The following is a 24,353-nucleotide window of genomic DNA, read 5'->3' on the forward strand; positions in this document are numbered from 1 at the left end:
GCAGTTGTGTGACTTCTCCTTGAACTACTGCAGCTCTTGAAATGATTATGCTTCCACAATGGTGTTAGTTTGGGAAATTTCAAACAACTGATCTTTGACAATGAAGATTTAATGGATTTGTCTAAGTCAGAATGATGTCTGATTTGTAAAGGGAAACACGGAATTAATGTTACTCTGACAATGTTCCACTTTGTTTTTCTTGGTGGTGGATGGCATGGAAGGGCTTTCTATGATGTTAATATCATGAGTCCACTTTAACTTGGGGTCAGTTAAATATTTTCAGGATGATGGGTGACTTGGCATTGGTGTTATCATTATAGGTCAAAAGGAGATGTATGAGCTTTCACGTGTTCAAGATAGGATTAACTTATGTATTATGTCACTAAACACTTGCCAGTCTGTCCATGCTTCACATGAAAGGAGCTGAACACTGAATTGTTAATGAGCAGCTACACACCTGAACCAGTGATCATCCAGCTGAAGATGACTGGGTTGAGGCTGCTTCCCACAAGATAAATTGTTCATGCTTTAGGTAATACCCAATTTTGATCAAAATAATTCGAAGTACAAAAGCTCACCTAGAGGTTTGTAACTTTAGATGAGAATTTGGTGACATCAGTACTTCTTTTGCTGGCAAAGAGAGAGGCAAAAGTTGCAATATTCCAAACACCTTTAGTGAATAAAATAAGTAGTATTACTGTAAAATACCTTCATTAATCCAAACATGCACCGCTGTTGCAAAAAGAAATCACAATTCAGAGTTTAATGTAGTGAGTTTTGAACAAAAAAAGGCAATTTTTTTTAGGTATTGTAAGAATCCTTTCTAATGAAGTATTAAGTAACATTAGATAACTAGCTGGAAATACTGAAACTAGGGTTTCATTATTAGCATTATTTCATAATTAGCAAATTTATTTTGTCTTTACATTTAGAATTTACTGAAGAAAATACATACAATGTATGGAACTGGATTATCTAGAAGTGTTCAGTGTTATGAGTGCAGGGAAGATACATTAAATAGATAACAATCCCTATCTTTTACATTAAAAGCTTATTTTTATCTGAATATACTTAAAAGTAGTGTTGATGAATTGACCTTTTAAAAAAAAGAACAAAGAAAATTTACAGCCCAGGAACAAGCCCTTTGGCCCTCCAAGTCTGAGCCAATCCAAATCCACTGTCTAAACCTGTCACCCAATTCCTAAGCATCTGTATCCCTCTGCTTCTCACCTACTCATCTATCTGTCCAGATGCATCTTAAATGAATCTACCGTGCCTGTCTCTACTACCTCTGCTGGCAATGCGTTCCAGGCACCTACCACTCTCTATGTAAAGTACTTGCCGTGTGTATCCCCCTTAAACTTTTCACCTCTCACCTTGAAAGCGTGACCTCTCGTTATTGAATCCTTTACCCTGGGAAAAAGCTTATCTCTATCTACCCTGTCTGTACCCTTCATGATTTAGTAGACCTCAATCAGGTCTTCCTCAATCTCCTTTTTTCTAATGAAAACAAACTTAACTGTCTCAATCTCTCTTCATAGTTAGCACCTTCCATATACCAGGCAACATCCGTGTAAACCTTCTCTGCACCCTCTGTGGCGACCAGAATTGTACACAGTATTCTAAACGTGGCTGAACCAATGTAGTGTACAATTTTAACATGACCTGCCAGCTCTTATATTCAATACCCCGTCCGATGAATGCAAGCATACCATATGCGTTCTTGACCACTCTATCCACCTGTGCAGCAACCTTCAGGGTACAATGGACCTGCACTCCTAGATCTCTCTGTTCATATACTTTTCCCAAGGCTCTTCCGTTTACTGTATAATTCACTCTGCAATTAGACTTGCCAAAATGCATCACCTCACATTTGCCTGGATTGAACTCCATCTGCCACTTCTCCACCCAACTCTTCAGTCTATATTCTCCTATATTCTTTGACAGTCCCCTATGTTTACTGCTACACGACCAATCTTCGTGTCATCTGCAAACTTGCTGATCATACTAACAGTGCCCTCTTCCAGATCATTTATGTATATCACAAACAACAGCGGCCCCAGCACTGAGCATTGATCCCTGTGAACTGTTTTGGATAATAGTTGTATGAAATAAATATATTAAACATAACACAGTATACAAAATAAAAATCATGTTCCTAGGACATCATTAGCAATGTGGAATTGCAATTGTACAAAAGCAGCTGAGTTGATGTGCTTTCTATTTTTTCCTTTCTGCAATTCTAATCATCAACTCAACATCCTAAACTGAACTGCAAGTATAACTACATTTAAAGTCTCTTGCAGTTCAACATGCAAAATTAATATATGTCACTACTTGAGAGTTGATCCTAAGTGGAGTACAAATATTATTAAACTAAATTACAGGACAAGATTACCATAATTTGAATCTCATCAGAAAATCTGTCAAAGTTTCCTTCAAACTGAGCAGCAGATGGATTCTGTGTGGTTACTGTGACTTTTAAACCAGTTTTCCCTTCTGCTTTGCTATACAGTAGCATAGCAAAATTATGTTCTGCAGAAAGCTGTAAAGAAATCTATAAAACAATCACAAGTATTACAAAAGGTGCTGTGCAGGTAACAAAATGCTTAAGAACAGTAGTTTCTTTTGCAATACAAAGAAAATATTTAGGACAATATTTTAACATTTTTCATCTCTGCTGGTAGTTAAGAAATGTATGTCCCATCAAGGCAACAACAGTTGAAGAGAATTTTAATTTTGCCTATAAGGAGAACTAAACTTATTATCTCAATTTATTATGTTTAATACTGAGAAGTTTAGGTTTAAGAAGTCAAAGAAAAATACTTGAGAGTGTAGAGTGATATTCAACCTTAATGATCCATTGCACGAATCATTATTTCAAATTTCTATATCACCCACGTTTTCAACCAAATTACGTTAAAGGGCATGGATTTCCTCTGCAGAAAGAAGCTTTATAGGAAGAATCAACCAGGCTGCTCTTTTGCATGGCTGGGTATCCAGATCAATAATGAAAGGTCTTCATGTAGGTCATTCGTTTCCACAGACTAACAAATAGAGCTATGGCCTATTAAAGGTTGGAATGGTAGGAAATTACATATATTTATAAATGTGGAAAAGTTAAGGAATATTACAGTTACCAGGGAGAGAAAGTAAAGCTACCTGACCTAGATGCCCACTTCTGCTATGACTGAACAAAACAAATGTTTTATTTTTTTTCCCTAAATCTGCTGGTTTCCATACTAAGGGTAGTTAAATAGAAAGGATGTTGTTAAACTTGAGAGGGTGCAGAAAAGATTTTCAAGGATGCTGCCAGGACGAGGGGGTTTCAGTTGCAGGGAGAGGCTGAATAGGCTAAGGCTTCTTCTCTTGGAGCTTCAGAGGCTGAGGGCTGACCTTACAGAGGTTTATAAAAACATTAAGGGCATGGAGAGGGTGAATAGCCAAGGTCCTTTTCCTAGGGTAGAAGAGTCCGAAACTAGAGGGCATAGGTTTAAGGTTAGAGAGGAAGGATTTATAAAGGACCTGAGGATAAACTTTTTCATGCAGAGGGCGGTGTGTGTATGGAACGAGCTTCCAAAAGTGTGGTGGCAGCAGGTACAATTACAATATTTAAAAAGGCATCTGGAAGGGTATATGAATAGCAAAGGTTTAGAGGGGGAAAAGTTCAAATGTTGGTAAATGGGATGTGGTCATATTGGGATGTCAGTTTAGCATGGATGAGTTGGATTGAAGGGTCTGTTTCCATGTAGTATGACTCTACGACTCTAAGTGCAGTTGTTACTTTAACACAAAAACATTTTATTCATTACCAACACTAAATAGTAATCTACACTTTTTATTTGAGCCATATTTTTTTTTTAAACAAATGAGAAACTAACAGCTACCTCTGAGTGTCTGCTGACAAGCTCAATCACCTCCCGCTTTGTTGTTGTCCAGTGAAACGTCAGTCCTGGTACCGCACTACCGAAGGTGAATGGAGTCTGGTAACTTGTGACTCCTACCACATATACAGGTAGCTAAAATATAGCACATTTGAAAATTTTTTTATGGTGATGCATTAAATAACAGACTAGACTAGATGTCATGGGAGAGTGGAAGGTTTGGATAGGCTGATCTTCAATGGATTGCTTTTAAAAATGCCTGACCCATAATAATTTAGCACACTAGAAACAGGCTAAACAGGCTGTGATCGAGTCAGTTAACAGGAACCACAACCCTCGAGAGCTGCTGGCCAACATAATTTAACCACTACAACTAAGCAGCATCGGAACTCAATGGTGGACACCACAGAGGTTATAAAGAGGTCCTAAGAGGACGATCATTGTGACCAAAGACAAGCAAGTCCTAGGAATTTAGTGCAGGGAATAATTTGAGAGTCTAACTAGGAAGGGTGGGTGTAGCAGTCCAGTTTTGCAGAGCAAATAGAAACAAAAGGAGGTGAAATCTTGAGGGCTATGCCCTGGATGTGCTCAGAGTGCTCTGAATTAATAAGTGATCTCCTTTTTCCTCCTTGACTCTTCAAAGGAGTTGTTTCCACAATGCTTTGCACTCAGGTTCATCTACCTCTGTCCACATAATGACAGTGGAGGTAGATTGAGGGCCTTATTGAAACTTGTTTGAGCAGTTATTGCCTCAACAGGCCTAGGGTGGGCAGGTTATTGGGTGCCTTACTGCTCTCTCGCAACCCCCATATTACAGGGAACAGGGCGGGTGCAAGGAATTGCGCTTGGAATCCGACATATTTTATATGCTCAATCCACCAACAAACTTAATTTTATAATAAAATTGGTCATAAATTTTAAAATTTAAAGGATTAGTACATCTTATTACAAGACTTGATTCAAAATGTAATTTGGAACTTAACATTTTTAAAAGATATTGTTGAGCAAAATATAGAAAAGTCTCATGCTTATCCAATGTGTTTCCTAAATTATGCTCTGTGGGATATTCTAGACATCTGGTTGATGAAAATTACAAATCGACAGTGAGCATTATAAACTTAAAGCAAAAGCAATCTGTTGAACAGCTTGCATAATCGGAGATAAAAGTTGGTTCACTTTACTATATGTCTTAGGTTACTGATTGATTTTAATGATTTCAAACCTAATAGTTGTGACATTAAAAAGGAACTTAACAACAAATTACAAAGAACAGTACACAGTCAAATGTAATTCATATATATTGTATCCAAATGTTTTTGTTATTTCTAGTGGAATTATATATATGCTGACAGGGAAATTTTCACAAGAGTAAACTGTGCAGACATGCTTCCATACAGTTTTAGTTATAACAAAATGTTCAGGGCAACATACATCTTTAAGTTTCTCAGTTGGTTAGGCTAATTACTAAAGAGATGTGACATGAAGGTTTTCCATTGCAGTCATCTTTCCAGAAAGAATAAGATCATGGAACTTTTTCAGCATTGGACCAAGTTTTCCCTCACTTCACCTGCTCATGTTTTCAGCCACCTCTAACTATGCCTAATTGGTGGGTATTCTACCTTCTGAAAAGAAGTCTTCTTTCTCACTGTCTCAGGTTTGCACTTCAGGTCCACAGCTGTGAAGAGCGAGTCAGCCCTACTGAAGAAGTCCTCAGCTTCTCCTGAAATCCATGATACTTATACTTCTGTTGTTACACGCCTGCTAATACAGTCTGTTTCAATGAACCTGCACCTCAGCAATGCAGCCACCATTTTCTAGTCCATTCCCAAGGCAATTAACAGATTGCCTCTATCAAATCAGAGATTATGAGTGTTTGCCCAATCCCCTTCCCCTGTTACGAGTGGGACCTGGAACCAGTCCCACCATCAGCCCAGAATAAAAAGTAGTCTGTTTTGATTTATGGAAGATTAGGAAGTTTGGGATTTCAGCAACACAAATCTTTAAAAGTGAGATGCCCAATTCGTAAGACTACAAATGCTTGTATGATTCTTATTTGGATAAATAAGAGTACAATATATAATCAGTGGCTAGGGCACACATGGAACATTACTTCATGTTTTGGGTACTTTATTTCAGGAAGAATATCAAAACTATTAAAGGGTGGTTGAAGAGATGTACAAAGAACTATAAGTTAAAGGTAATGACTGCAGTTTATTTCTGTAAGAACAAAGAGGTTCAAACATGTCAAAGGAGGTCAAGATGATGAAAAGTTTTGATAAATAGCTAGAATCTATTTTCACTGATTGGTGATTGGTACTGAAAAGATATAAATTAATTATCAAAAGAATAGGGAAGCGAGGACCTCATTTAAATGAAAATTGTTATTTGACCACAGAACATAAGATGGGGAATGCAATGAGGCCATTCGGCCCATTGAGTCTGCTCCGTCACACAACCATGGCTGATATGTTTCTCACCCCATTCTCCTGTGTTCTCTCCATAACCCTTGAACAGCTTACCAATCAAGAGCCTGTCTATCTCTGTCTTAAATACACTCAATAATTTGGCCTTAACACCCTTCTGCAGTAATAAGATCCACAGATTAACCACCCTGTGGCTGAAGAATTTCCATACGTTACTTCTAAAGGGTCATCTCTCCATTCTGAGGCTGAGGCCTTGGGTCCTAGCCTCTCCTATTAGTGGAAATATCTAATCCACATCCACTCTATCCAGGCCCCTCTGTATTCTTTAAGTTTCAATGAGATAACCTCCTCCTCACTCTTCTGATCAATTACAGACCCACAGTCCTCAACCCCACCTCATATGACAAGCCTTTAATCCAGGGATTATTCTTGTAAACCTTTGTATTTTCTCCAACACTAGCACATCCTTCCTTAGATACAGGGTCCAAAACTGGCCACAACAATCCAAATGCAGACCAGAGCCTTACTCACCCTCAGCAATACATCTCTGAGCTTGTACTCTAGCTCTCTTGAAATTAATACTGACATTGCATTTGCCTTTCTAAATATCATGAACCTGCATGTTAACCTAAAGAGAAACCTGAACTAGGACTCCCAAGTCCCTTTTTGCTTGAGATTACTGAAACCTTTCCCCATTAAGAAAATAGTCTATGCCTCCACTCTTCTTGCCAAAGTGCATAACTTCATACTTTCCCACAATGTTTTCCATCGTCACTGCGCTGCCCACTTTTTTTAGCCTGTTCAAGTCCTTCTGCAGCCTCCCCACTTCCTTAACACTACCCATCCCTCCACCTGTCTTTGTATTATCTGCTGTCATCAGGACATAGTAAATCTAACATAAAAGCAGAATTTATAATGAGTTTTTTTAAAAAAACAAATATCTGTAAAAGAAAAACTGTCAGGACTACACGTTGGGAATGAGCAAAAATGGGCCAAATTAGTGACAAGATTATTAAAGTAGAAAGACTTATGATTCAAATTACACATATAAAATGTCGCTTGGCTAACATTCCTGATTTAAGCCACTGTTATAAAACAGTATACTACATAAAATCTTTTTTAACAATATTAATATTAATTCACACAAACATGTAAATGATTACATATTGTACCTGAGTTCCAGTCCTCAATCTAGTTACTGGAGCATGAATTTTTATCCCTCTTAGTTGAATCACATTTACAGTCACTTCATCCTTTTGTGAAAATATAAAACTCCAGTTATTCTCAACAATGAATCTCAACTATGCAGTGCTTTGAAAAGTTATTTATTCAGCTTTATGGTTAAAAAAATCCTTTCTTAAAAAAAAACATATTTGCACAATTCATCAAACTGGCACAGAATGACCCCTCTTCATAGTTAGTCACCTTTACTGATATAATGTCAACCGAAATACCTGCAAAACCTTTAATGGGACCAGTTTCACTTGTCTGTAATTTACAGCAGGTGAGAAAACCCAAATGTGGTCTGTCTGTCTGTCCTTGCCCTAAATGAGGCCCTTATTTGATTAATTAATGATCACTTGCTATCCGGCCTCAATTTTATGGCTGGTGGGAGGTGATCAAGGACAGAAGGATAACAGGTGGGATAACCTCAACTTTGTCCAAGTCCCTGCCATGACATCTGTTCATCTGCATCCATCCCAACACTGAAAGTGACTTGTGGGGTTTCCTACAGTCCCAAAAGTGGCCAAGATTCCTAATGGCAATGATTGGATGACAGTTGTTGGTCATTTGGATTAGCTAACAAGTCTCTGAAATTGAACTTCTTCTGAAGAAATACTCGATATCTTGCCTCCAGATCAGAGTAGCTGACATTAGCTGGGAGTACTTTCTGCTGATTCTCTAGGCAACAGGATACAAAGTCACATCAATTCTTAAGTTTTGCCTGACAAATACAGGAAATGTAACCAGATCTTGACCCAAACAATAAAACCATATTGCTCTTATGCTGACAATTCTGACCTAGGCCTGCTGCAATATTCAACATAGGACAATGCAAGCTCAGGAACACCACCACTTAAGCAAATTACAGACTCTTGGACTCAATATTGAATTGCACAACATTACAGCCTGACCACATGATGTCCGTCCTCCATTTTTCTTACAGCTTTCACCTCCTCAAACTCCAGCGTTATGTTTACTTTGCCCTCAGCAAAGAGGACTCATTTTCTCTATCTCACATCTTAATTTTTACGCATTTTACATATTTATTTTTCTTTCACCATTTTTAGCAACTCTAATGTCTTTTGTACTGGACCGCCACACCATCTGTTGCTCTCGCTCCTCCTCTGCCTCTGTCAAATGTATAAAAAATATTTTACAAAATTTTTCAATTCTGAAGAAGCCATATCAGATTTGAAACATTAACAATGTTTCTTTCTGCACAGATGCTGCTAGGCCTGTTGAGTTTCTCCACACTTTCTGTATTTGTTTAAGGTGATCTATCTGCTGGATCTGGGGAAGCCACTCTAGTTGCTTCAATCTGGAGTCACTGAACCATACCCCTGTACTTGCCTGCAACATGCCTCTCTCCGTGGGACCCAAAATAAATAGATAAACCTCTTGACTGTTGGATTCTCAGAAGCTGGAGTCTCTAGCAGTGATTTCTAGGAGCCAGAAGCTACTGACATAAAGATTGGATGGCAATTTCTGGTGGGACAGGACTTCACTGTTGAGGAGATGAGTCGCTGACCAACTCTGAAGTGGCTAATTGGAGCTTGATTTGGGCAAGTTTTCCCATTAGTGTGAGCAGGAGGCACCCCTCAAGGCATCTGCACTCTCCTCCACACTGAATGCATAGAATCCTAACATGCAGCCACAGAGATGGTTGCGATGGTTCCGTATGTCCCTAATTCTGAGTTAGACAATCTGTCTCTACTAGATTTCTCAAAAAGACTGTTCCACACAGACTCTTTTTTCCACTTCACGTATTTTTGAAAATTACCAGTGACATTCTCACTACTAACTGAGGGAAGAATAAAACATCTTTCTATGATTTTAGCAAGTAGATTAAATAGTAACATGGATAGCTTTTACAGAATAAATAATAAAAAATAATCTTTTAACACACTGGTTATGAAATATGTACATTGTGTTTGATGTAAACTGAAAGACATGTACACTGGAACACTGAACAATGTTTCAAGAATCACTAGTTTCTCCAGTTATCAACTCCTATTTTGGTAGGGGTGTACAAAATCACTATCGACTTTCCAATTACTGATGATGCTAAAATTAATCATATCTCAGTTGTTTTGGATTGGGAAGAATTACAAGAAGGTTCTAATAAATAAACTGCTAATCTTCAACATCCATTTATGAGCCAGATTGACAGCTGAGTCTTTAGGTGGAAATGCAAACTCATAGTCAAACCTTGCATTACCTTGGAGAAAACAACCACTTTTCCTGTATCATCGTCGACAGCTTGAATAATACCAGTCACTTTTGCTGTTCCCACCATTAGGGCAGTCAGCTGCCCTAATTCATTTACTTTAGCAATGGTACCATTATTAATAGAGAAATGAATATTTGTCTGTGGTTGTGGACCACCTTCAGACATCACCTGCAATCAATTACATTATAAAGATCAGAAAATAATAGTTTGACTCTAGGACAAGCTTTTAATCAACACTCATATTAAAATATAGCACAGTTTTAGTACTTTTTCCAGGTGTTTTCTCAATAATTTTGGCCTGTTCTCCCCACACATTTAAAAAAAAATGTATTTCTGGGATGTGGCATCACTGTCAGAGCCAATATTTATTGCCCATTCCTAGCTGTCTTAATAATGATGATCTGCTTGCTCAAAGATCTACTGTCCATTTGGTGTAGGTAGATTCACAATGCAGGAGGGAGTTCCGGGATATTGACCCAGTGACACTGAAAAGAACAGCAATATATTTCCAAGTCAGATTGGTGAATGCTTTGGAAGGGAATCTGCTGTTGGTGTCCACATGTAGTTGGTGCCCTCTAGATGGTAGTAGTCATAGGTTTGGAAGGTGCTAAGAAACATTAGTTAATGCTGCAGTGCATCTTGTAGATGATGATAATTGTTACTAATGAATATTGGTGATGGAGGGATTGAATATTTGTGGCTGTAATACTGATCAAGCACACTGCTTTGTCCTGAATGATGATAGCTTCATGCATGTTGTTGCAGTTGCATTCATCCAGCCAAGTGAGAAGTATTCCACTGCATTCTTGACTTGCAGATAGTTGACAGGTTTTAGGGAGTCAGAATGCGAGTTACTCACTACAGGGCTCCTAGCCAATGATCTGGTCATGTAGCCACAGTATTTACTGCTCCAGTTCAGTTTCTGGTCAATTGGATGCCCCAGGATAATAATTGTAGGGGATGTAGCATAGTAATCCATTCAATGTTAAGGGATGATGGTTAAATTCACTCTTATTGGTGATGGTCATTGCCTGGAAATTATATGGTGCAAATGTTACTTGCTATTTGTTATCCCAAACCGGATACTGACCAGTTCCTGCTGCATGTGGAAATGATCTCCCTCAGTATCGGCGGAGTCAGGAACGGTACTGAATATTGTGCCATCATCAGCAAACTTCTACGTTTTTGACTTTATGATGCAGGGAAGTTCATTGATAAAGCAGCTGAAGATGACTGGGCCTAGGACATAACCCTGAGGAATTCCTGCAGAGATGTGTAATCAGGTGTTAGTTCATAACACTGTTTATAATACCTTCCATCAATTTGCTGATGATTGAGAGTAGACTGATGGAGTGGTAATTGGCCACGTTGGACTGGGTCAGCTTGGCTAGGGGCATGGCAGGTTCTGGAGCAGACATCTGGAGTAGTAATGCGAGAATATTATCAGGGTCCATAGCCTTTGCAAGTATTCAGTGTCTCCAGCCATTCTTTGATATAACACAGAGTGGAATGAATTGGCTTAAGACTTGCATCTGTGATGCTGGGAAAGTCTAGAGGTGCCCGATGGATCATACACTCAACACTTTGGGCTAAAGATTGTTGCGAATGGGTCTCATGTTTGTAATGAACTGTGGATGTGCATGAGTGAACAACATTACAATTTAAGCCAAACCTTGAGAAGTTCCCTTTGGGAGTTTATGAAGTCCATGAAGTTTTCTTTTTACCTTTCATTTATGTGTACTTAACAAATCTCTCCTCACCTTTTATGTTCTGCACTTATCAATGATTCATTCAATGACCAAATAGAGATCAGCAAAAACTACGCTTCCAGTTGCTCCAAGCAGATATAAAGCATGATTATAAACCTGGCAGCATCAGTTTTCTCATTTAAGACAACCACAAAAAAAGTCACAATCGTGGAAAATCATCAGTTTTTCCTTCCCAGAGCATGTTATTAACCTTTTATATAATTTACAAAGTATATTCTATGTTCACTGCAAAATCCTCAATTACAACATGACATCCATTACAATCATTTACAGAATCATAGAATCTCCACAGTTTGGAAAGAGGCCATTCGACCCATCGTGTCTGTACTAACCCTCCAAAGATAATCCCACCTACATCTAGGCCCTCACCCTAGCCCCAGAACCCCATATTTACCATGGTTAACCCAATTAGCCTGCACATCCCTGGACACTACAGGGAAATTTAGTCTGACTAATCCACCTAACCTGCACACCTTTGCATTGTGGGAGGAAAACAGAGCACGTAGAGGAAACTCCTGCGGACATGGGGAGAACATGCAAACTCCACATAGACAGTCACCAGAGGCTGGAATTAAACCCGATCCCTGCCACTGAGAGGCAGCAGTGCTAACCACTGAGCCACTGTGCTTTCCATTCTTGGTCCTTTACTCCTGATCCTTTTTATGTCAATCTTATGCTAACATCCTGAAAATGTTTGGCTCCAATATCACAACAGGATGTTCATAAATCCTATATTCATGCAATAAAGTTAGTTTGTGTTTACTAACCTGCATCATACCACCAATGATCAAGGTCACTTTCTGTGGGATTAATCTAAAAGGGGGGAATACCTGAAACCAATGCAAATTGTGGGTTAGGATCACGTGAGCAATCTATTCCTCATCTAAATATTGAATACACAATTTTTATGTCTATCATGTGCATGTCTATCAACTGCTAATACCGATTTAGAAAGCAACGTGCCTCCCTAGTTCTAAGAACAAATGGTCAATTGTCAAAACATTTATACAAAAGAAAAATATTGCAAGTTTTCAAGCTTAAAAAGGAATAACAATGTTAAAAATATTCAGCTGCTTGGACAACATTGATGGTTAGAAACAGAGTTAATGTTTCAGGTTGTCTCTCATCTGAAAGATCACATGCGAGAAACGGGTTTTGAATTCATAGATATGGGGAAAATCTACAGCATTCTGGACTCAATATTGAATTCAACAACTCTCGGGCTTGAATTCAACAACACTCCACCTGACGAAGGAGCGTCGCTCCGAAAGCTAGTGTGCTTCCAATTAAACCTGTTGGACTATAACCTGGTGTTGTGTGACTTTTAACTTTGTACAAAGACATGAAGGAGGAGCTGGCGGTTGATTGGAAGGAAGAGCCCAGCAAGGAAAATGGTGGGGCAGCAAAGGCAATGGGAATTCAGGAGGCACAGCAGAAATTCATCCCAAGGAAGAAGAAACATACTAAGGGGAAGATAAAGCAATCATGGCTGACCAGGGAAGTCAGGAACAGCATAAAAGTGCATAAGAAAGCATATAGTAAAGATTAATGGGAAGCCATGAGGACTGGGATGCCTTTATAAAGCAGCATAGGATAACTGAAAAACCAATAAGGGGAGAGAAGATGAAATGGGAGAGTAAGCCAACTAATAATATAACAGAAAGTTGCAAGAGATCTTTTTAGATATCTAAAAGTTAAGAGACAAGAGTGGACATTGGACTGCTGGAAAATAAGGCTGGAGATATAGTAATGGGATATGAAGAAATTGTGGAGGATCTGAATACTTAGACAAAACATTTTAGTTTTCCAATAGTAGAGTAATGCTAAGTGACAAATTCAATTTTCTGCAGGTAATCCAAAAACTACTCATTAGAACAAAACTAGTTCATGCAGGGTTGCGGGTTAAGACTTCTGTCCCAGTTTCCTCTCTGGAACATCTTTAATAAAGCAAGACAGAAAAACTTTTACCAAGAGGAAACTCACAGCTGCAAGAGGTCAAACATGATCAGTATTATAATCAATCACATCTTGCAGCAACAGAGCAGGCAAGGCGTGGTATTAGTGGACCAGCAAGTCCCACAGATTTATTTTTCCTTTGGGTAATTGCTGTCTCATAAATACTGGATCTCTAAAGAGGAAGAGGCCTGCGTGAGAGAGGGGTCTTCCACTAAAGCTCCATTCCTTCAATATGTTGCTCAGCATGATTGCCACACAGGCCCCATGGCTTAATGCTAATACCCTTTTTAGCAGAACAAGGCAAAGAAATTGTACTCAGCACCAGGCCCTCATTCCCATGACATTGGAGGAGCAGTGTCTAAGGCGCAGGATTGTATCAGAAAGAAAATTTAAATGGGTTTCAGGCCCCTAGTTCTATTTCCATGACCTCTACTCCCATTTCACGAACATGTCTAATGCAGTAAAATCCACACTTCCTTCTTCAGAGGTAATAACAAATATAATCTTAAACATAAATGCTACTACTTAACTGCTTGAAATTGTACAAAACATTCTCAGGGTGTTGAAATCTATTACTGTTTGCGTTGTGGTTAAATTAAATAATATGGTGATAGAAATGCTGACTAACTCTTAGTCAATACAATAAAAGGAACATACTCACTTCAATCTGACGTGGGGAAGAGCTCAACTTTCGACCAAACTTGTCTCTGGCCATCGCTATAAGAGTGGTTTGACCCAAAGCCACAGCTCTCAGTAAGTAACTTGCAGCATATTTATCCAAGTCAGTAATTGGACTGAAAATTAAAATGTTTATAGAAGTACTGTGTTTTAAAATATTTAACCACCTCCCCATAAATTGTCACAAGTTGTTGAACACCAAATATTGTTCTTCAACTTGACATTTTAAGCGTTTGGTTCGCTCCATAGCTACTGTCGGCATGATTTTCACAATAAGTAGCAATGTGCACAAAATATCCAAAGACAGTCAGTTACTTTGCTTGTTCTACAGAAAATCATATTTATCCTTTCCCATAACAATATGAATTCCACTTTTAAATCTATTGCAATTTGAGAGAAACGCACAATTACTGAGCTTCATAAAATTCAAAACAAATTTTCAACATTTATAAAAGTGTACAAACTCGCATGTTCAATCACACATACTGGAACTAACAGCAGGGTTCCCATAATCTTAAAATACACAAATGAGGGTAAAGTCTCCCACTGACTTGATGAATTCAGAAAATTACCTCAATATTGTCATCATTCTTACCAGTTAACCAGATTTCTTTTCTTCATTTTTTACTTCTGTTTCTCTTCTCCCAGTTCCATTTCTCAACCTCACCCTTATCACTTGCTTTCCTGGTTATTTCTCCTATCTTCCACTTATGTTCCTGCTGCTTTTCCCCTCCTGAAAATTCCTTTATTTCTTTCTATATTTACAAATTACTTCCATACCTTCACTTTCATACCTAAAATGAGGTAGACCTGGTACCAATCCAATGAGAAATTGAATAGGGTGAGAAGTAATATATGGGAAAAGTCAAGTTTGAGGTAGCAGATCAGGAGTCAGATATCAGGCAATCCAGGATGAGAGGTACTGAAACAGGATAGGTTGCATACACTCAACTTTGAGATCCACAGCCATAGTAAGCAGTGAAAACCTATGTCAAACCATACATCTATTTGTGCTGTAAATGAGTGTTTCCATGCAAACATAAAAGAAAGATCAATATACTCTTTGAAAATACATGAATTTTACTTCTAATATTTTGAGTTGGTCTTTCTAAAATGTCTTTCTCAAACAATTAGACCTTTCGACTTGTGTTCAATACTTACTCTAAGGTGACAATTGGGGAAGCTGCCTGTAAGCTTATATTCATGTAACGAAAGTATCTGTTCAAAAAGGGTTTCTTGAAGAAATCCAACACCCTGACGTTAACTGGAACAGACTTTCCAATTTCAATCTGTAGGTTCAGATAATGAAATAACTATTTTAGTTGCAACCACTGCCTCATTTTCTAACCATTGTCCTATTAAGATCCTTTGCACCATGCATCGCTGTGATTTTTTTTAACTCTTTTTATCACACCCAAGTACTATTGTTCTAAATACAGACACCAGAAGTACTAGATTAGTCTTATATCACCAAAATTTGATCTCAAGGAAGCTTACCAAGCTAAATATTATATAAATTTAATTTTTCTCATCTTACAAAAATAGCAATTTAACTTGTATTTGATCAGCAATTAAACTGCTCTGAAGTAACCGCTTAGTAATAGATTTGCATATTTACAATGTACTTACCTTGTGAATAAAATTTAGTTCAAAGTCTAATATATCTGATACACAGATTTCTGCTCTGGCTGGACCTTTGCATGTCAGGCAGAGGTCATATGCTTTCATTGTCACAAAGCCTGTTTGTAGTGGCCTTATCTGCAGCAAAAAGTTTAAAAGTATCAATGCAAGCCAAAAAAAATGTTGCTATAATTTTTGAAAATTGATACTGACTTGTACATAGTTTTTGGTCTCCAGATATGTGCTAGTCAGAATCTCAGTATCAGTAGTATTAACGAAAAAGTATCCAGAGCCCTCAGTTAAATAAACTATTTCCTAAAGAAAAATAAAACAAAAGTTACCAACATTACTTCGCTTACAAATACACAAATATAGTCCATAACTCTTTTAAAAGATGCAAGCTTACTTTACATTGTGCTTTATCATGGACTCAGGATATCCCAAAATGCTTCTTTCAAGCACAGTCACAGTCATTATGCAAGATTATGCCAGAACTAGAGGGCATAGGTTTAGGTGAGAGGGGAAAGATATAATAGAGACCTAAAGGGCAACTTTTTCACACAGAGGGTGGTATGTGTATGGAATGAGCTACCAGAGGATGTGGTGGAGGCTGGTACAATTGCAACATTTAAGAGGCATTTAGATGGGTATATGAATAGGAAGGGTTTGGAGGGATATGGGCCGGGTGCTGGCAGGTGGGACTAGATTGGGTTGGGATATCGGCATGGACGGGTTGGACTGAAGGGTCTGTTTCCATTCTATACATCTCTATGACTCTAATATGCAGGTTGCCCAATAGGCACAGAGTGAGGACATGTATTTAACAAATAAACCAGTTAATTTATTTGTAGTGGTTCAGTGGAGAGTAAAATGCTATACAAGCTCTTTCACAACCACCTGAGATTTGTTCTTAAGTTAATGCCTCATCTGAAAAACTGAAGTAGGTCTTTCTGTGCCTTGAGCTCTTTTCTTTGGCTTCATTTTAAAACTTTTTTCAACTGATATGGGTATTGCTAGCAAGGTCAACTCTCTATTCCTAATTCCCATGACCAAGTGGCAGTGAATCATCTCTTTGGATATGGTTCAATTACAAAATCTTTTAAGAGATAACTTAAGAGACTACATAGAGTCACAGAGACGTACAGCACAGAAACACACCCTTCAGTCCAACTCGTCCATGCTGACCAGATATCCTAAATTAATCCAATCCCATCTGCCAGCACTCAGCCCATATCCCTCTAAACTCTTCCTTTTCATATACCCATCCAGATGCCTTTTAAATGTTGTAATTGTACCAGCCTCCACCACTTCCTCTGGCAGGTCATTCCATGCATGAACCACCCTCTGCGTGAAAAAGTTGCCCCTTAGGTCTGCTGTGAGTTGAGAGTCACATTTTGGCCAAACTAGTTAACGATAACAAATTGCCATCTCTAAAGGACGTGACTAAACTAAATGGGAATTTACAACAATCCAGCGGCTGTGCGGTCACTATTATTAATGCTAGCCTTGTATTCCATATTTATTTAAGATTAATTTAAATTCTCCGACTGCCATTCATAGAATCCCTTCAGTGCAGCAAGAAGCCATTTGATCAATTGAGTCTGCACCGACACTCCAAAGAGCATCCCACCCAGACCCACCTCGTCCCCTTTCATGGGATTTTACATGGCTAACCCATGGGTTACTGGGCACTATGAAGCAATTCACCTAATCTTTGGACTGTGGGAGAAAACCGGAGCCGGTGGAAACCCATGCAGACACCAAAGACTGGAACTGAACCGGATCCCAGGTGTTGTGAGGCAGTAGTGCTAACCACTGAGCCACTATGCTGCTCCATTGTGGGATTTAAACTCATTTTGGGATAACTAGCTCAGGTTTCTGCATTACTAATTCAGTGACATAACCACTGATGTCAGCCTTAGATCACAGGAGGGTACAGAGAAGCTGGTCAGTGGCAATTGGAATTCAATCCCTATAAGTCTGAGGCGCACCCCACTTGGACAGGATAAACAAGGCAAGCGAATACATGATGAAAGGTAGATCTCTGGGAAGCACTGGGGTCAGAGGGACCTTTGGTGTGCATGTCCATCAGTCCCTTAAGGTAGCAGGATATAGTGGTTAAGAAGCCATATGGGATACTTACTTTTATTAGCCGAGGCATAGAGCTGAAGAGCAGGGAGACAATGCTGAAACCATTTAAAACATTAGTTAGGTCACAGCTAGACTACTGTGCCCAGTTCTAGTATCCATATCATAGGATGGATGATTACACTGGAGAGTGCAGAAGAGATTTGACAGGATGTTGCCCGAGCTAGAAATTTTAGTTATAAAGAGAGATAGAACAGACTGAGGTTGTTTTCCTTGAAGCAGAGAAGACCGAGGGGAACATAATATTAAATTATGCGTAACACAGACAGGGTAAACAGAAATAAATGTTTCCCTTTAATGGATGGATCATTGAGCAGGGGGTTAGATTTAAGGTAAGGGGCATGTGTTTTAGAGGAGATGTGAAGAATTTTGTTTCATTCGGAGAGTGGTGGGAACCTGGGAATCATTGCCTGCAAGGATTGTAGAGACAGAAACCCTCATAACATTTCAGAAGAATTTAGAGTGCAATTGTGATGCCAAGGTTAAAACGCCACAGGAATCAGTTGGGATTAGAATAGTTAGGTGGTTGTTTTTAAAGCAGCACAAAATTGATGGGTCAAAGGGCTGTGCTGTAGACTGCTATGACCAGTACATTACCATAGATTTTTTATTATTAGTTTTCAAAAATATCTATTGATCTCAGTAAATATTACAATAGTAAACAAAAGAAACAGACTTTCATTTGTACAGTGTTCTACAGTCACTAGATGTCTCAAACATATTCAGAGAGCATTGGAAAATCTCAGTAGATCTGGAAGCATCAATGGAGAAACAGAGTTAATGTTTCAAAACCAATCCGACACCTTTTCAGATGATTCGATCCTGTTTCTTTCTCTAAAGATACTGTCGGACAGAGATTTGAGGTTCTCTTAGCTTGTGTGGATGAGAGCCAAGGCTGCGGAGTGGCTGAGCTAAATGACCAAGGCCCCATGGTGATAGGAAGCCATTCAAGTCAGGCAGTGAAACTGGATTAAAGTGGTAGTAGGGGACAGCATAGTCAATGGGACTGACATGGTTCTCCGCAGCAAGGAGTGATGAGATGAGACAGTTATGTGTCTGCCTGCTGACATGATTCAGGTCGTCTGGTGTGGAAGAAGACATTCTGGTTATTGGGGCACCAAAAACTGAAGAAAGGAGGATCTGTACTGTTGAGACAGCATATACCTGAAGTGTGCTACACCCAGTGTTCTTATGAACTATATAACTAGGAAAGTACAGCTAATTTTAAACTAAATAGTAGAAGCAAGCGCTCAAATTTGCGAAGCTGCAGTGAACCAAAGAATGGGAAATGGACAAAGTAAGGAATTAATGCGGGAAATGGTAAACAGAAAATGACAGGAAGGAAAAGAGAACAAAAACCAAGGAGCAAATCAGCAATTAGAGGTTATAAAACTAAAGGCAATATATTTGAAAGCGCATAGTATTTGAAATGACAGATGAACTAATAGTATAAATTGAGATAAATAAATGCAATCTCATGGCCATTCACTGAGGTGTGACTGCAGGACGACCTAGGTTTGGGACTTAAGTATTGAAGGATAGGATGCTAGGAAACGGTGGAGGAGTGGCTCTTAATTAAAAATGATATTAACTTAATAAAGAGGGATGACCTAAATCCATGAAACCAAGATATTGATGCAGTTTCGGAATAATAAAAACAACTAGCCACCTGTGGGAGATATGTACAGGCTCCCTAACGGTAAATATGATGGGATATCTATCAAGGAAGAAATGTGGGAGCTTGTCAAACGGGTAGTGATTTTTATGGAGTTTTTTAACTTGTATATAGACTGGAAAAATCAGATGGTAAAACCTAATTTGGATGAGGAATTCATTCCATGGTTTTAGAACTTTTCAGACCAGCATGTACGGCACCAACCAGACTGCAAGCTATACATGTCCTGGTTTTGACCAACAAAATAAGACTCATTATGACCTCATATTAAAGGCATCTCATTGGTAGCAGTGACCATACAGGTGAATTTTATATATACTTTAAGGGAGAGAAGTGTGAGTCCAAGTCTACTATTTTGAATTTAAACAAAGGGCAATTATGAGGGCTAGAAAGCAGAGCGAGTGAAAGTAAACTGGTAATTTTGGTTGAGGTTCGGTCAACAGAGATAAGCATTTAAGGGGAGATTCCAGGAAGCACAGAATACATACAAACAAGAAAAATGATAAGGGATGGACCCACCATCTGTGGTTAATGAAAAAAATCAAAAATCAAATCATCAATTTTAAAGAAAAGAAATATAATTGTGAAAAATTGGGGGCAGGTCAGAGGATTGAACTGAATATTTAAAATAAAACAAAGAATTACAAAAAGATTGGGGGGGGGGGGGGGGTGAAGAATTGGATTACAAGAGAAAGGTGGCTAAAATATAAAACCAGATAGGAAAGCTACATCAGATATTTTCTAAAAAGTTATCAAAGAAAGTGTTGGTCCAACAGAAAACGAATCTGCACTTAGATGTAATGGGAGAGAAGGAGAAAGAAAACCTTGAGGGCACATCAGTATCACACATGAAACTTCTTTGTAAACGTATTACTGCATTATTAAATAGGTTTGGTTTTCACCATCAGCTCTGTGAAAAACTGTCACTGTAGCTGCATCAACAAGAACGAAGATAGAGAGACCAGCCATCGGTGGAAAGGAAGATAAGCAGGTAGGACAGGTCATGGGGATGGTGCTGAGTTGGAAGATTGGAACTGGGGCGAGGTAGGGGAAGGGGAAATGAGGAAACTGGTGAAGTCCAGTTTCCACTTCACCAGTTTCCTCATTTCCCCTTCCCCCACCTCACTCCAGTTCCAACCTTCCAGCTCAGCACCATCCCCATGACCTGTCCTAAATGTCTATTTTGCTTTCCACCTATCCACTCCACTCTCCTCTCTGACCTATCACCTTCATCCCCACGCCCATTCACCCATTGTACTCTTTGCTACTTTCCCCCACCCTCCTCCCTGACCTATCACCTCCATCCCCACCCCATCCACCTATTATACTCTATGCTACTTTCTCCCCACCCCCACCTCCCTTTCATTTATCTCTCAACTCTGCAGGCACCCTGCCTCTATTCCTGATGAAGGGCTTTTGCCCGAAACGTTGATTTTCCTGCTCCTCGGGTGCTGCCTGACCTGCTGTGCTTTTCCAGCACCACTCTAATCTAGACTCTGGATAAGTCCAGGTGTCAGGGCCTCCTCTGGCCCTCCTGAGGGAACAGAATGTCCTCTTCTCATGACTGCTGTCATCCACCAGGATCTCCAAAGCTCTGTTAGTGAAGTGGGGTGCCAACTTTTATTTCTCAGCTATATCTTTCAGAATTGTGTTGTAACACACCATGAACTGCTTGCAGCATTTGAATTGATGTGATTTAAATATGGTGCTGGTGGTTTGAATCTAGGCAAGTGGCAGCAGCAGTGAGTACTTCTGATGCTGGCAAATGTAAGATAGTGTGACGGTGGCACTAAGAAGGGTGTGGTGAATACAAACATGAAAATCAGCAGAGAACTGCATGAGATAACTCACTGCAGCTCAGAGAGACATCCTCTAAGAAATTCTCTGAAATTGACATGGTTGATTTTTGGTTAAATTCAGCTCAGCATTGTATAGCATGTCTGCTTTGTGTATCTTTGTTAGCGACAAAAAAAAAACTGCAGATGCTGGAATCCAAAGTAGATAGGCAGGAGGCTAGAAAAACACAGCAAGCCAAGCAGCATCAGGAGTTGGAGAAGTCGATGTTTCAGGACTGGGGCTGGGTGTAAGTGGAGTTGCTGATAGACAGGGTGGGGCAGGGTGGTGACCTGGGGATAGGAGAAGACAAGTAGAGGTTAAGACTCTGGTTAGTCAATGGGAGGAATGAATCTGGTTGGTGGCAGGGAGGAGTGGAAGGGAGGGGGAAGAGCTGGGATGAGAGTCAGGGGATGGGAAGGGAGATTATTTGAAACTGGAGAATTCAATGTTGAGTCCTCTGGGCTGCCCAGGCGGAAGATCAGGTGTTGTTCCTCCAATTTGCGATTTGGTTTGTTGCGGAGCTGGTGCGGTGGAGATCTGGAATGCTCGCGAGTGGAGTGTTTCCTCGTACGAGCAGATGCAACGGAGGTGGAGGAATTGGGAGAATGGGATGGAGTTCTTGCAGGAAACTGAGTGGGAGGAGGTATAGTCCGGGTAGTTATGGGAGTCTGTGGATTTGTAGTAAACGTCCAGTAGTAAATGCCTGCCTCTTTGGCTATGTCGAACAGTCCCTCCTCAGTAGCTACACATGCACTGTGCCCCAACTCTTCTGTCGTTACATTGATGGCTACATCAGTGCAGCATCACCCAGGCTGAACTGGAGCAGTTCATTGACTTCACCCACAACTTCCACCCCCCTCATATTCACTTGGTCCACCTCCCTCCCCTTGCTTGACTTCTCCATTTCCATCTCTGGCGATAGTCTCCAGACGGATGTTTACTACAAACCCACAGACTCCCATAACTGCCTGGACTCCACCTCCTCCCAACCAGTATCCTGCATGAACTGCATCCCATTCTCCCAATTCCTCCGCCTCCACCATATCTGCTTGGATGAGGTGACGTTCCACACGCAAGCATCCCAGATGTCCACCTATTTCGAACAATGACCTTTTGACAGCCCTCTGCTGCACCACCTAACAACAAACCAAACCGCAAGTTGGAAGTACAACACTCCATCTTCCGCCTGGGCAGCCCACAGCCAGGAGGACTCAACATTGACTTTCACTCCTCCCTGCCACCCATGGATTCATTTCTCCATTGACCAACCATGTTGTACTACCAGGACAGAACCCCACCTCCCACCCCACCAACCTGCGGAACATTTCAGGGAACACCTCTGGGACACCCGCACCAACCACCCCTTGGCTGAACACTTTAGCTCCCCCTCCCACTCCGCCAATGACATACAGTTCCTTGGCCTCCTCCATCGCCAGACCCTGGCCACATGATGCCTGGAGGAAGAGCATCTTCCGCCTAGGAACCCTCCAACCACACGGTATGAGTTTAGATTTCTCCAGCTTCCTCATTTCCCCTCCCCCCACCTTATCTCAGTCCCAACCCTCGGATTCAGCACCGCCCTCTTGACCTGCAATCTTCTTCCCGACCTCTCTGCCCCCACCCCCTCTCCGGCCCATCACTCTCACCCTCACCTCCTTCCACCTATCGTATTCCCAGCGCCCCTCTGCCAAATTCCCTCCCCCCCTACATTTTATCTCAGCTTGGCATACCAGCCTCATTCCTGAAGCAGGGCTAATGCCCGAAACGTCGATTCTCCTGCTCCTCGGATGCTGCCTGGCCAGCTGTGTTTTTCCAGCACCACATTTTTCAACTCTGGTACTCCAGCATCTGCAGTCTTCACTTTCTCCATGTTGTACCATCTACCTGTCTTCATCTACCCCCACTTCATCACCCTACCTCTGCCACCCCCTTTATCCACAGCACCCCCTACACCCACCCACAGTCCTGAAGAAGGGGTACATCCAAAACATCTCCACCTCTTGATGCTGCTTGGCTTGCTGTGTCCTTGAAGCCTCCTGCCTGTCTACATTGTGCATCTTTGTTGCCAAATGTTCTTCTGTTTTATTATAACTTCTTGTTGTAAAGGTTAGAACTCTACCAACTTTTTGATTTAATGTTGCAGCTGAAAACTACATTTTAGTAATTTAGTAATTTTCAAGCATAGGGCTTGAAACCTTTGCACGTTCACTCTCCCTGATATTTTACCATATTCTCATTTATTTCTTTATAGTCCAAAAATGGATTATCCCACACATACTTGTGGTGAAATCTATTTGCCACAATTTCACCCAGTTAATCTAGCAATTAACCTAGTTAACATCTTTGTAATTTTCTATTCCCATTTACACTATTTATCATACATCAGTTTTTCAAGTCATCGGCAAACCTGCAGCTCACCAAGGAAATTACAAGTTAGATAATGAGTTCAAGTCTTGGATAGGCAACCACCTATGGTCTTCTGCTTATAAGGTAAGATAACTAGAATTCAAGTCAAATTCACACTTAGTAACCTTAATATGAAATAGCAGTTGAATCTTCGTCTGGAGTGCACTTTAATGTGTGAATGGCACAATTATCTTATTTTCCACCAAATCAAATTTTCCTCTCCACAAACAAGAGTCCACCATTTTCCTCTGGCTGTTTTACAGAATGGAAATGCCTTTCTGCAAAACTCACACGTCCTCACTAATTAGCAACAACCCTATATTAAAATAGCAGATGAAAGTCGGTTCTCCATCTCCACAATATAATTAAGAGTGATCAAATAAATAACATTCTGACTTTTTCTTCTGAATTTCAGGGATCATTATCAAGTTTTGTGCAGTGCAATCCAAAATTCAACTTGCTTAGAATTAGAACCACTAATTTATGATGACTGATTATTCAGTA

General features: G+C 40.0%; 1 protein-coding gene across 2 annotated transcripts in view; it reads right to left on the minus strand.

The window, feature by feature from the left end:
* The window catches only part of LOC122563983 (nuclear pore membrane glycoprotein 210-like), a 177,597-nt gene that overhangs the window by 68,334 nt on the left and 84,910 nt on the right, over positions 1-24,353 (minus strand). For both annotated transcript variants that reach the window (XM_087977310.1, XM_043718384.2), the window contains 10 exons: positions 15,998-16,099; positions 15,794-15,922; positions 15,326-15,453; positions 14,148-14,280; positions 12,298-12,360; positions 9,750-9,929; positions 7,480-7,560; positions 3,888-4,019; positions 2,399-2,557; positions 579-670 (listed from right to left, as the gene is read on the minus strand). In XM_087977310.1, coding sequence (XP_087833436.1) covers positions 579-670; positions 2,399-2,557; positions 3,888-4,019; positions 7,480-7,560; positions 9,750-9,929; positions 12,298-12,360; positions 14,148-14,280; positions 15,326-15,453; positions 15,794-15,922; positions 15,998-16,099 — 1,199 coding nt within the window. The remainder of the gene's footprint in view (positions 1-578; positions 671-2,398; positions 2,558-3,887; positions 4,020-7,479; positions 7,561-9,749; positions 9,930-12,297; positions 12,361-14,147; positions 14,281-15,325; positions 15,454-15,793; positions 15,923-15,997; positions 16,100-24,353) is intronic.

This window comes from Chiloscyllium plagiosum, unplaced genomic scaffold (genome assembly GCF_037043375.1).
Source record: "Chiloscyllium plagiosum isolate Xiang-an unplaced genomic scaffold, Cpla_swu_hap1 HiC_scaffold_31, whole genome shotgun sequence".
NCBI lineage: Eukaryota > Metazoa > Chordata > Chondrichthyes > Orectolobiformes > Hemiscylliidae > Chiloscyllium > Chiloscyllium plagiosum.